This window comes from Cordyceps militaris, assembly GCF_000225605.1.
Source record: "Cordyceps militaris CM01 unplaced genomic scaffold CCM_S00005, whole genome shotgun sequence".
NCBI classification, from domain to species: Eukaryota; Fungi; Ascomycota; class Sordariomycetes; order Hypocreales; family Cordycipitaceae; genus Cordyceps; species Cordyceps militaris.
In genome coordinates this window covers 330094-342967 of record NW_006271973.1, presented here as the reverse complement: position 1 = coordinate 342967, position 12874 = coordinate 330094, and the positions used below count along the sequence as shown (strand labels likewise).

Here is a 12874-nt window from a genome sequence, read left to right as displayed (position 1 = left end):
TCGTCTGTCGTCTGTCGTCTGTGTTTTTTTTTCTGGTTGGTTTTTTTTATTGTTTCTTCTCTGCAACTTGGAAGCTTTACTGTCGCCGCTATCGCTCAATGCATCGTTCAATGTTCTTTCTTTTCTCTTCTTTTTTTGGCTCGGGTATCGAGCTGGCCCGTCCAGCCCCGTCGGCATAGTTGCTTGCGACCCGGGGAAATAGCCTCACATCAACTTGAATTCAAAAAAAAAATCATTCAAACCGCTTCTTGACTCTGTGGTCTATTTTCTTGTCGCTATTCTACGCGCTTGACTTGTCGTTGGTACTCCCACAAACAAACCCCGAGATGAGGGAGAGAGTATTGCGCATCAGAAGGTAGACATAATGGCAAGTACGAGTATATACAAGGAAAAAACAAAGAAAAAAAGGGAACACAGGGGCCTGGACGTAGCGTGGGAGAAAAGTCCGTCTTACACTTCTTCTTTGTTCCTTGCCGCTCCGCCCTCAGGCGCGCGCGTACCCTCCCAGCCGCCCTGCCTAACCATGGCGCCAGAGTGTGAATGTAACTCGATAAAGGAGGGTTGGCGGGAGATTTCCGGCGTACGCATATTCCTCTGCACCCACATCCTGACCTGCGGAACAAGACCGAGTTCTGGACACCGCATCGCCGGACGGTACTCGTCGCTGTGAGAGCTGCTGTTGGACATGGCACAACCTGGCGTCCCTGGATATTCAGCCGCGCGAATCGCCCATCTGTGTAATATAATCATCATTGAGTCTAAGGGTATCTAAGGGTAATCTAAGGATAATGATGGACAGTCCATCATGTTACTGTCCCATACAGCGCCCCTCGGTTGGAATGGCCGTTTGAATCGACCACATTCCTGCGCTTCGGGACACTTTGCCATTTGACATAGGCAGTAAACATTGCCGCCAGGACGGTGCCAACAATGCCCAGCGCAATATTCAACACCAGCGGGTTCCCCTGCAGTTGCACGCTCAGCCAGCTTTCCAGCGCGGGCTGAACAAGGTTCAAGACACCCGACACGCAAATCACCGTCCCGTATACTCGACCAAACGTGGCGAACCCAAAGATCTTGGAGGCAGTATACCTAGAATACGTTAGCAATGAGGTCTGTCTATCTTGAGCACTCGTCACTTACGAAACGGCAGAGTAGTAAAACGGCCGAAACGTCACAAATACCACCACCGTCGCCATGCCCGCCGCCACCGATGCGAAGCAGTTGAGCACGCCCATCAGCGCCACATACGCCGTCATGACAGCCAGCACCGTCGCGACGCTGCATCGATTCAGCAGCAGCGCAATGAGCGGCGTCGCCGCCACGCCGCCGACTGGCAGCGCCGCGTTGAAGAAGCCCGCAACCCGCGCCTCGCCGTCCGCCCCGAGCATGTACCGGTACTGCGAGCCAATCGTGGCAATAAAAAAGTTCATCCGCAGCATCTGAAACGCCGTCACGCAGAGCAAAAGTGCGAAGAACGGCGTCGCCATCTGTGCCCGCACCGGCCGCCCGTGCAGCAAGCCCCAAACGGCGTCGCTCGGCTGCTGCCGCGCGGCGTCCTGCTGCCGCAAACGATCGCGGCGCGCGGCGGCATCCCCAGCAAGCTCCTCGATGCGGTCGAGCTTGTCACGTCTCTGCTCCGCGCGGTCGCTGCGCACGCGCAGCAGCGAGTGCGTGTCGGAAATCTCCTCATCCGAGGAGTCGTCCACATCGTCTTCCTCCTGCACCGTGGTTATCTTCCACTCGAGCTCGGGCAGGGTGTGGTAGCGCTGCTTGGGCATGACGGTCCATTCAGCGAGGACAATAGCGGCGGGGACGCCGAGGTACCCGAGAAAAAATGGCGAGAGCCGCAGCCCGGTGGCGTCCCAGACGAGCCGGTACAGGTAAAAGACGGCCGACGAGGCGTCAAAGGCGCAGGTGATGAGCGCCACGACAAGCCCGGCGTGCTGCGGAAATGCGTTGGAGAGCTGGAAGCTTGGTAGGAAGAGAAAAGTGCCGCCGAGGCTGAGAAAGACGTGTCCGAGCAGGTAGCCGTCGAGCTGGGGCGGTACGACGCCGTGCGAGGCCATCAGCAGCGCACCCATGGCGAGGAAGCCGGCGGCGGCCGTGGCGCACCACCGCCGACCGAAGCGGTCGAGCGTGTAGCCGGCGAATAGGCTCGATGTGTTGGTTGTAACCGAGGCGACGACAAAGAGTAAATTCAGTCGCATCTCTTGCTCCGCGCATGGTGGGTGCTGCCCGCGGTGTCGCCGACCCGCGGTGTTGGTACAAAACTCGCTGTAGACGCCTTCGGCCACGAGAATCGGCTTGATCGAGGCGAAGCCAAACACGATGCCTGATGCGAGGAAGCAAAAGGTCACGGCCAGCGAGACCTGGACTGTGTTTCATATTAGCTTCTTGTTTCGCGCCGGTTTGGGGGATGAATGGCTGGCTGCAAAGAGGGGAGAGGAGAAGGAGGAGAGGATTCGTACGGATACGCCGCAGAGTCGACGCCTTGTAGGCGGCCTCGCGGTGCTGCTTGTCCTCGGCGAGGTCAAAGTGCGGCCGCACCGGCGCAAACGCATCAAAACTCATGCGCCGCCACGACGCGCGCGGCTGGTGATTGTCGGCGTCATCGACGCTGTCGTCGTCGGCGGCAATGTCGCACTCAAACACATCCTCCACCGTCAGATGCTGCACCAGGGACATAGTATCGCATGCAGAAAGGACAGAATTTGGTGAACAAAACACCAGGAATAAGGGTAGATGCCGAGGAGAAAAAAGTCTTCTTCGCTGGTTTCCATATTAAAGTTTAACGTGGTTATGTCAGCGCTGCGTCAGTGAATTCTAGCGGCAAGAGGCGTCTGAGTCGTTGCACACACACTGTATAGGTCTTTCTGCAGTGGCGGCTGCTGTTTTATTGTTTGTTGCTTTTATAGTGCGTCGGCGTACGATGTCATCGAAAATGTTGTCGCGTGACCACTTTTGACTGAAGAAATGTAAACTCCCCCGTTATAGCCCCGTCAGGCCCGAGGAACTGGCTCACTTTTCTTCTATTCTTCCATCTTCAAGTCTTTTTTTCTCAATATTGTATACCGAATCCCAATCAAAAACAATGGCAGCTGCTAACAAGATCATGCTCGCCGTCACTGGCGCCGGCGCTCTCGGGGCCGCCTACTACACCACGAGCAGCACGCCTCCGCCGCGGCATGCGTCCGACGCGGCGTCGCACAAAAGGCCCGGCAGCAAGGCCCGTAACAGTAGAGACGTGGAACTCTTCAGGGATGCTATCGGCACCACGGCCGCAGTCGACCCCAGCCAGGACCGCAAGACCGAGATGAAGAGGGCGCCCCCGGGATGAGCTCCGCACTGGCGGCGCGGGGCGAGAGGGCCCCGGCTCCGTCGACGTACCCCGCGGCGGATCCTTGAATCAATTCTGGCAGGCAGGGCGAGCTCAAAAGTAAGACGGACGCGAAAAGAGGTTGTGAAAGCGAGGAAGAGAGCGCAACTGCTGACGAGGCGTGTGGCTAGCCAAAGTCTGATCTGCCAACCAACAATGACGACCCGACCTACGTGAGCAGAAGACCAACAATGACAACCTGTACCTACATGAGCAGAAGAAGCTGCCAACCCAGAATGACAACCTGTACCTACGTGAAGAAGAAGAAGGGGAAAGGTAGCAGCTGTTGACAAAGTGCAAGAGGAGTTCGCAAGACTACGCATCATGAAAAGAGGAGAATCAGAAAGAAAAAAAGAAAAAAAAAAGAAAAAAAATTGAGCTTGTTGTGTTGTACATGGTGAAAGAAATATGCTAGTATTGAACTCGTTGAAATGCATCTTCGTCCCTGGCATACCTCAGCCCCCATCATTCCAGCTTCTTCTGCGTCAGGTCCGCCAGCTCGTCCAGTAGCTCGACCGTCTCCGAGGGACTTGCGATCCACGCCGTGGTGCCCACGCTGCGTGCCTTGAAGTCGTTGCTGCCGGCGCTGAGGAACTGGTCGCCGACGTGGAGCGTGTTCTCGCCCTTGATGGACGCCGCGCCGGCGCCGGCATCGCGCCGCCCGAACCACTGCTGACACACGGCTACGCCCCACGACTTGTCGCCAATGTCGACAAACACGTCGCGGCCGCCGTTGAAGGCGCAAAACGGCACGCCGGCAGGTTTCTTGTCCGACCGCGCCGCGCTACCACCATTACTCCCAACAACCTTGCTCGCGGCCGCCGCCTGGGCCTGGGCGCGCAGACCCAGGCTGCTAATCTCCAGGATGCGCTGCACGACCAGGACCGTCTCCTCGAGGCTCTCGCGGGCAATCTGCACGTGCGGCGGGTCCGGGATGATGCCGACGGCGCGGTCCTTGCGGATGAGCCGCGCGGGTAGGTTCATGGAGCGCAGGCAGTCGCGCAGGGCCGTCTCGGCGACGTCGAGCAGCGCCGTGATGTCGGCCTCGGACCAGGTGGCCATTTCCGGCGTGAGCCACTGCGCGCGCGGCACGGGGGCGAGGCGGTGCGGGGACGACTGCGAGTACTCAAATAGGTAGTTGGCCTCGCCGCCCATGATGACGAGGTTCTGCTTCTGCACCGGGTTGAGCTCGGTCGACGCGGCAATGGTCTCGAGAAGACCGTGCAGGCGCCCGTAGTAGCCGTCGGCCGTCGTGTAGCCGGCGGCGGTGACGATGCCGATTTTGATATTGTTGCGGAGCAGGTCTGCAACATGGTCAGTCTCTGTAATTGAAGAGGTATTTGCGGTTCACGTACGCATCAGACGAGGCACAATCGGACTGCTAGGCTCCAGGTTTTGGCCGTCCTCGTAGAGCGTGACATCACCATCAAACGTGGCGAGCTGTAGAGTGCCGTTGGTAACGGCCATGATCTGGGCCGAGTTGAGAACGAGGCGGACGTCGTTGAACGAGGGCGCGACGTAGCGGCGGCAAGAAATATAGCGCTTGCGGTCCTGGTACTTGAAGGCCGCCTCTAGTGGAAGGCGAGTGAAGAAGGGCCCGGCCGTTGGGACCAGCATCCCGAGCTTGGACGGGATCGGAGAGTCTAGGTTTTGACGGGAAACTACACAGACGTCAGTCCCGGTTGGGGTGGTGGTGGTGAGTGGGGGGTGTTTGTCCCGCTTACTGTGATCGTCAATCATGACCTCGACGTCGCCCATGATTTCGGCGTAGCGGCGATGCGCCTCCTCAGACATTTTGGCGATGCTGGTGCCGTCGCCGACGACGCCGGTGGGCTGCGAGTAGAGAACAAACGGCACGGCGAGGAGGCCTTTGACCCATTCGATGAACTGGTCTCGGCGGTGCGTCTTGAGCGCATCTGGAAGCGGTCAGCGAGGTGTGCGGACCAATACGGTCTGGGGGAGGAGAGAATGCACAAGGCACCAGAATACACGATGTTAGTATCAAAGAGGATTACTTACATTCCACGCGGTATCGGGTCGTCATGGTTCCTCTGGCTCACCGCCGGGTGAAGTGATGGCTGAGATGAGGTTGGCGGGGTCAAGCGTTTGACGGATGCTAGTTAGCTCTCTTCTGCTTTGTTCCGCCTTCGACGATGGCTGGCGACAGACTCGATTATGTGTGAGCAGAAAGACTCTCCAAATACACCAGAGTATAGAAAAGGTGCAAGTAGATCCAGGTGTCTTGCTTCTGTTGAACAGTTGAGTTGATGGCCGTTCAACGGCCCGCCAAAATCATCACGTGCCCCACTCGATTGGTCCGAGGCGGAGGGCGCCGAGACCTTGACAAGACTTGCTCACCAGCTGTATTCATCAGAGAATCAAATCCCAAGGGGAAAAAATCCAAGATTTTGTACTAACACGTCAGTCTTGGCTCGTTTGTGTGGTGATATGATACATTGTGCAGGCTGCCGATGCAGCGACGCCATGGTCGATCCTGGGTCCTTTGTGTGCTGCGGCCAGCTCCGAGGTGCTGCCTGCAGACGTGCATATCAGCCAATCAAGCGATGGATATCGCACAAAACGGTTAAAACGGTTCGAAACGGACAGTAGGACATTCGATCCATTCGATTGCTTCGCTCCTTGTTTTTCGGCGGCTTGGTACGACTTGTTACTACCGCAGAGTTCTTGGCACTGCAGTACATGATGGTTCTTTGAAGGAATGGGTTGCGTAAAGTGTCACGAGCAATGCAATGTAGCAAGATGTTTTCATCCTCTTCTCATTGCTATAACAAGCAGACCTCAACGCGGCCCCGCCCCGAGACACCCTCCACTCTAAATAGTCATTTCCGCTAAATACAACCAAACAGTTCAAGATTGTAAAGTCCTCCCGGGTATAGAGAAAACAAACTCTTGGCGACGGAACTTCAACAATAGTCCAGGGGTGTGTGTCTATCAGACCATCCATCATGCCATTCTTCCCCAGATTCTGCTTACTTTCTCCGCTCCACACGCCCATGGTTGTCATTCAGCTCTCAGCCTTGTGATGCCATCATAAACAGGGACGCCCCGCACGAGAGAGCCCGTCTTGTAATATTGATTTTGGCAGCTTACATGACACAATCGTCTTGGCACACTACTCCGCAGCATCTTGGTGAGGGTCAGCTGGGCTTACACAGGGGGTGATTGACATGAGACGATGGAGTGTGACGGACTACCTTGCAATAAGTGTTTCGCTGAAAAAAAGGGGGGGAGGGCAAATGGGCGTCGAAAGATTTCCTTCGCCGAAATTTGGCTGTATTTAAATGACCTATTATGGTTGTTGTAGCTTCTGCAGCGACCATTACCTCGGTGCTTGTGATGCTAACAGTGTCGGTTCCAGCATCAAATGTACAATCTAGGCCAATATATAATTCAAATCAAAGTCTGATGAGATTCCATTCTGATGGCGGTGTATACGTTAATTCGCACAATAAAATTATGCGCGGTTGTGCGCAACAATATCGCCCGACTCACCGCAGCGGTACCTCCGGCGCCTACTCCGCCCGGTCTTCGGTCGCTTGCTCGGGCTGCTCACCGACCTCACCATTTCTCATACCTCTCTCTCTACCCACCACCCATCCCATAACCCTTTGTCCCCCCCTTCCCATTATCCAAGCTTACATCTCCTTTCCTCCTTGGCCGTGCCGAAGAGTTCATCCACGAGACCCATCGTTTTGCAATGGCCAAGCCCAAGCCCAGAGCACAGTTGCGGCGGCGCACCACCACCGCCGCTGCCGCCGCCGCCCCGCGGTCGTCCCCCCTCCAACAAACCTGCAAGTTCCTCGGCACCACCACCGGCCTGGACCTCACACTGCGCCTCCTGCAAGGCTTCGTCATCATCTCCGCCAAGGCCACCGACGAGGTGCTGGCCACGCGCAGCTTCATTGCCTCGGCGCAGCTTGATCTCGGTACGCCCCGTCATCTCCATGATGGAATGCCCATGCTAATGACAACGAAAATGACATAGCCAGACGATATCTGAGATTTTTTGTCCTGCTCGACTGTATACACAATGTACTAGACTGTAGTATGAAAGAGTACAGGTCGCTGGCGTACAAGACGCTCGACCTGCTGGAATGGAGCTGTCTGCTGCTGTACTTTGCCCTCGAGAACCTGACCATGGTATCCCCCTCTCCCTCGTTCCTTTCCTTTCGCTACCAGTTCCGACTCTGACTTGAATATTTGCTGTCAGCTCCACGACATGAAGATTCACGTCGTGCCCTGGTACAGACCCGTCCTCGTCGAGGCCAACAAGTTTTGGTTCTACGCCATCCTCGCCTCCATCATCCGCACCGTCATCCAGCGTGCTGGCCTCTTCTCCGGCAGCACCAGAACCGACAAGCAGAAACTCGCTTCCCCGCCACCGCCGCCGCTCAGACGCCTCGTCATTGACGCGCTCGATCTCACCCTGCCCGCGTCCTTTATCGGCTGGGTTGCGCTCGACGACGTGACCATTGGTTGCCTCATGACGGTGAGCACGATTCTCGTGTGGAGAGATGTCTGGGAAAAAGCACAACGAGACCAGGCTTGATGCCGGCTTGATGCCGACTTTATGTTGACGTCTTCATCCACGAATATGACTAGAATCCACCCGTAGCACATTGGATCAATCAGTAGACACATCAATGACCATACGATAGACGATTAAACAAAATAAATCATTATTCTTTTTCTTCTTGCTCACATCTTCTAGACATTGTCCCACCCACACTGGCAGATGCCCGCAAAGTCGTTCGAACTGGACCCTACACGTGCCACGAGCGAACCAATTGTCACCCACCCAGTGTCACTACCTACTACTATATATAAAGAATTCGTTTCCCGAACGGTCGAATCATGTGTCCGAAACACCTATAATCCTCGCCGGTCTTAGGTATCTTGATGCTGTCCACCACTTGCTCTTGTGCTCATCACCAGAGCCCGCCTGCCGCAACAAAACGACGCGCGTGCCTGGCCCCCCGTGATTCCTCGCTGTATTAAAATGCTCATTAGGCCTAGTTGGCACCCCCATTGGGTGGCTGCTGTGCTTGTTGTGCGGCAATCGTCTCGGCCTTGGCGATAATGCTCTGAAGCACGCTTTGGTCCTCTGGCGACAGCTGACCAGCGAGGCTACTATAGAACTCGGGTTGCTCTTGTTGCATTTCTGGAATTGTTAGCATACACAGTAAGAAGATTTCTAGAATGACTTACTCAGAAGTGTGCCTCGGAAGAGCTGGTAAGGCTCAACCTTGTCGAGTGGCGACTCGAGCAGGACGCTATCTTCTCTGAGCTCATCCTCCTCATCGTCGTCGATAGCACGGCTAAACTTTTGGGCCTGAAAATGTTAGCGAATTCGACATCAATGCATGATCCATTTGCTTCTTACTTCGCCGTGCAGAAATTCGAGATAGGCATTGCTCTCCTCCTTGGCCTCGGCTGCCTCTTCCTCGACGACTGGCTCTGCCTCTTCCTCGGCCTCCCACTTGGATTCGTCCTCATCCCACTCGTCGTCATCATCATAGGTATAGTTGGTAGAGAAATAGGGGTCATCGCGGAGAGCTTCTTCACGATCTGCTAGAATATTAGTATAGTAATTAAATTATGCATCTAAGCATACGTACTTTTGAGAGCGGCGGGTAAAGTGCGGAAGAGCTCCGTGATGCCCTGAAGCAGACGCGGCCAGCCAACAGCAACACTTGGAGGAACCTGCTCGTGGTTAAGATTGAGAAGGGCCGAAATGGCGACAATGCAGAGCTTCTTGTCGTGAACACGGCTGAAGGAAGACATGCTGCCGAACCACAGGCTGAAGAAGCGGTTTGTCCAGCCTTTGGCCTCGAGAATCTGGAGGCTGAGAAGAGGGTTATAGTGGATGCAGTTGATGATCATCTCAACAAGGTAAATCTTATAGCTCTTGGGCTTGACGTCAGGTTGAGCAGACAGGACGGTCATGGCCATGGAAATGAAGCCCTCAATGTACTGGTCAATGTTTCCGTGAAGACTGAGCATGAGAGCCTCGGCCAATTTGCAGGCGCATATTCTCTCAACACCACCCTGGCGTGGATCAGTGAACATGTCCGAGACCATCTCATAGAGAGCCCGGACGTATTCGGGTTTCTGGGCCAGCTGTGGGGCACCATACTGGACAAAGTTGTCTAGAGCAGGTAGCATATCTTCGAGGTAGAATTCGGCACCAGACTTGAAGGTTGTATGAATGAGCTCAAAGGCTTGCCACATGTTAGGGGAGATGGCCTTGGCAGTAAAGGTGCAGCTGTCAATGATTTCGAAAGCCTCGTTGTACAGGTCTGCCAAGTTAGTGTGGGTTTTGGAATCCATCGTGGGAAACATACCGTAGAGCTTGTTCTCGAGAGTCACCTTAATGACAGGCATGAGGACAGCCTCAATGTGGAGAAGAACATCGGGGGTGCTTTCAAGAGTCAGAACAAGGGTTCCAATAGTCTGCAGTACGCCGAGAGCAGTGATGCTCTTATCATCGTAGGCAATGTATAGTTCGTCATCCTCGCCAGCCCTGCTTTCCTTCTCAAGGAGCTCGCGAACAATTCGCAGATATGTGTCTCTGAGTTGTTCGCACAGAGCAACAGCAAATGGAGTCAATTCAGTGGCAAAGACCTCGACAAAGTCCTCCATGACATTGGCGAGCGCATCGATATCGGCCTCGTTGGCGAGCTTCAAGAGTTGTTGCATGATGGTGGGAATGCTCTGCTTCATATGCTGGCGAATAACGTCGTGGCGGATGAGGGGCTGCAGAGCGAGAGCAGCGGTGATACGAACGGGGAGGGCTTCATCAGCCATGCCGTCGAGGATGTGGCGATAAATGGTGAGCAGGTTGTTCTGATTCTGGAAGTCGAGCTGCTCAAACTTTTCAATGGTATCGCAAGCACGGGCACGGAGGTAACCCTGGGGGCTCTTGAAGTCGGGGAAGACGTATCGGACGAGGAAGTATTCAATCTGGTCGGCGATGGGGCTCTTTTTGCCGAGAATGACGGGAGCAAGAGTGCCTATCATGCGCAGGGCACCTTCTTTGGCGACGTGATTCTTGGCTTCGGGAGCAGCTTCCTCGTACTCGTTGACGACAGCGTTGACAAATTTGAGAATCTCAAAGGTCTCCTTGCGGCGCTGCTTGGTGAGGTTGACAAGGAAGTTGGTTGCGGCCACGTCAGGGGCGGAGGCTTCCTCAAAGTACGTGAGTTTCCGATGCAGGTACTCTTCGGGTTCTTCTTCGAATTTCTCGAGATCGTCTTCGGTCAGGCAAAGGACAGGGAAGACGAAGTGGGTGACGAGGTTTGTCAGGTGCGGCTTGAGGTGCGGCCACATCTCCTTGGGGCCGACAGCCTCGTCGAGGAAGATGAGAGTGTAGGAAAGACAGGGTCGGCTAAGCCAGGAGGTCTTGGCCACCCACTTCTCAATCTCGTGGAGGTAATGCTTGAGGATCTCGGGGGCAATGTTGGCGATGAAGTTCTTTGCAAAGGCAATGGCGTCGCTCTCCTTGCCTGGGACCGCGGGGTTGCCGTGTCTAGGAGCGATTAGCAGAGGGGCGAGGGGGGGAACATAGCAACTATAGCATACCGAATAAACAAACGGTTCAAGTTAAAGTAAGCCCATTTCTTGGCCTTCCACCAGTGATGAAGTTCGCGCTCGGTTGGTTCCTCGTGCATGGCGCTAGCAGGAGCAGCCTTGGCAACTGTCTGGAGGAAAACGGTGCACCAGGCAATGTTGGTTTCGGGAACGCGGAGGGCGGGTGCGAGCTCGAGCTAGAAAGGGTCAGAGAAGGGGCGGGGTGTTGGCATGCTAAGGAGATGCATACCCATGTCGCGTGCTTGTACGTCTTGAGGGCCAGGTGAAGCATCTCACCAGCCTCGTCGCTCTCCTGGTTGACAAGCTCGTTGCAAATGGCTAGCAGGCGGGGGAAGCTGGCATCGACGATGCCGTCAAAATGCTGTCTGTCTTCGCTATTGGTGGACTTGAAGCGGAACGCACGGCAGATGGCGAGCAAGCACTGGAGGCCGGCGAGGACGGAGGAGGTATTGTTGGTGTTGAGGAGCTCCGAGGTGAAGTTCATAAAGCTGGGCCACCGGTTGGGGAAATCGGCCTGGAGGACGCGCTGGATGACGGGGATGAGCTGTTGGCGGACGAGGGGTTCGGAGGTGGCGAGCAGAGGGACGAGGCGGTCTCGAATGCGATCCTTTTCCTCATCGGGTATCAATTTGCCGGCGGCGACGGGCTCGGTGGTGTACCATGATCGATTGACGCGGTTCTTGAGATAGATGATTGCTAGAGATGTGTGAGAAGAGGGTAGAATAGGCGAATCAAGGGCATGTCTGGCGAAACATACTGGATAGACGCACACTAGCATCTTGTTCCGCCTCGAGGATGTCGAGGAGGCAGACGAGGAAGCCGACCTCTTCTTCGATCTATGCGCAGTGAAATTAGTATGAATATCAGAGTATATTTATCGGGGGACGATGCCACGATTCACATGACTCGAAGTACAGCAGTCGCGCAGGTCTTTGGGCTCAAAACGGTCTGGTGGTGGACGATATGCAAAGGGGGCGCATCGTTGGGGCAAAAAGGCCAGCCAAAAAAACACAAGACGGTCAAGGGGACGGACAGATGGGATGGGGGGGATAGGGCAGTCCGGAGCGCGCATACCTGCTTGAGTTGAAGCTCAGCATGACGTCTGTTGTCCGCATCGGGAAGCAGACTCGCGGCGAGCAAGCCCCTGATGGCGGCAGTGTCCATGGCGACGTATCTGGGAGCGGGCTTGTGGTGATTTGGATGTTTTGGAGGAGGGCACTTTTGATGCTTTGCGTTGCGTTCCTTGGGGTGGTTAGAGGGGCGGGCTGGATGGTGGGCGGGAGAAGTGGGCCTTTTTTTTTCTCTGTGGTCGAGGGTTTTGGCGGGCAGAAAAAAAAAGAAGTTGCTTGGGTTTTAATGGTGGCGGGGCGTCGAGGGTCGAGGGGGGCAGGAGATGGACAGAGAGTAGGAGTCTATAAGAAGTTTTGGGATGATAGGAGTTGGCGTTGTAATACAGATGGCCGACGCCCATGAGGATGACAAGAAAGAGCAAATGCTGGATGAGAAGAGTGAGTGCGCGAGTGAAGCTGTCTGTCTCTGCTGGCACAGAGGCACAGATACGTGGAGGGGCTACGCTTGTTGTGGCGAAAAGGTACCCCTTCTCAGAAATAACCCGGGGCGGTACATACCTACCCTACCGACTATAGGTACCAGGTAGTACACACATGGGCAGGTACTGTACTTGCAAGGCGGTGGGCAGAACAGGTCCCCTAAAGGTCCCTGCCCCTCCAGTAAAGAGCCCCGCCAACCACTAAAACACGGCACTAAAAATGACACTGCTTGACAGCATCCTGGAGAAAACATTTCGTTGCGATTTTTTTATTTTTTTTTTGCACGGAATAGAGGAAAAGCAAAACTTCTATATCTCCGCTATATACGTGCTAA

At 55.1% G+C, this 12874-nt stretch overlaps 5 protein-coding genes across 5 annotated transcripts; 2 read left to right on the top strand and 3 right to left on the bottom strand.

The window, feature by feature from the left end:
- Positions 1–450: 450 nt before the first annotated feature.
- CCM_06506 (MFS transporter, putative) lies at positions 451–2688 on the bottom strand (the record flags this gene model as incomplete). Its single annotated transcript, XM_006671647.1, has 4 exons — positions 451–733; positions 823–1092; positions 1144–2377; positions 2472–2688. The coding sequence occupies 4 exons, from the start codon at positions 2686–2688 to the stop codon at positions 451–453; spliced, it is 2004 nt and encodes a 667-aa protein (XP_006671710.1).
- A 406-nt stretch (positions 2689–3094) lies between these two features.
- On the top strand, positions 3095–3340 carry CCM_06505 (uncharacterized protein; the record flags this gene model as incomplete). The annotated part of the gene is made up of 1 exon (XM_006671646.1): positions 3095–3340. One exon carries the CDS (start codon positions 3095–3097, stop codon positions 3338–3340), a length of 246 nt encoding a protein of 81 aa, XP_006671709.1.
- Positions 3341–3844: 504 nt separating this feature from the next.
- CCM_06504 (IMP-specific 5'-nucleotidase 1) lies at positions 3845–5423 on the bottom strand (the record flags this gene model as incomplete). Its single annotated transcript, XM_006671645.1, has 4 exons — positions 3845–4683; positions 4735–5040; positions 5104–5295; positions 5399–5423. The coding sequence occupies 4 exons, from the start codon at positions 5421–5423 to the stop codon at positions 3845–3847; spliced, it is 1362 nt and encodes a 453-aa protein (XP_006671708.1).
- A 1674-nt stretch (positions 5424–7097) lies between these two features.
- Positions 7098–7949, top strand: CCM_06503 (PEX11 domain protein; the record flags this gene model as incomplete). Its single annotated transcript, XM_006671644.1, has 3 exons — positions 7098–7326; positions 7386–7540; positions 7611–7949. 3 exons carry the CDS (start codon positions 7098–7100, stop codon positions 7947–7949), a joined length of 723 nt encoding a protein of 240 aa, XP_006671707.1.
- Positions 7950–8412: 463 nt separating this feature from the next.
- On the bottom strand, positions 8413–12154 carry CCM_06502 (nonsense-mediated mRNA decay protein (Nmd5), putative; the record flags this gene model as incomplete). The annotated part of the gene is made up of 8 exons (XM_006671643.1): positions 8413–8561; positions 8609–8732; positions 8784–8968; positions 9019–10928; positions 10982–11166; positions 11220–11686; positions 11748–11826; positions 12065–12154. The coding sequence occupies 8 exons, from the start codon at positions 12152–12154 to the stop codon at positions 8413–8415; spliced, it is 3189 nt and encodes a 1062-aa protein (XP_006671706.1).
- Positions 12155–12874: the final 720 nt, after the last annotated feature.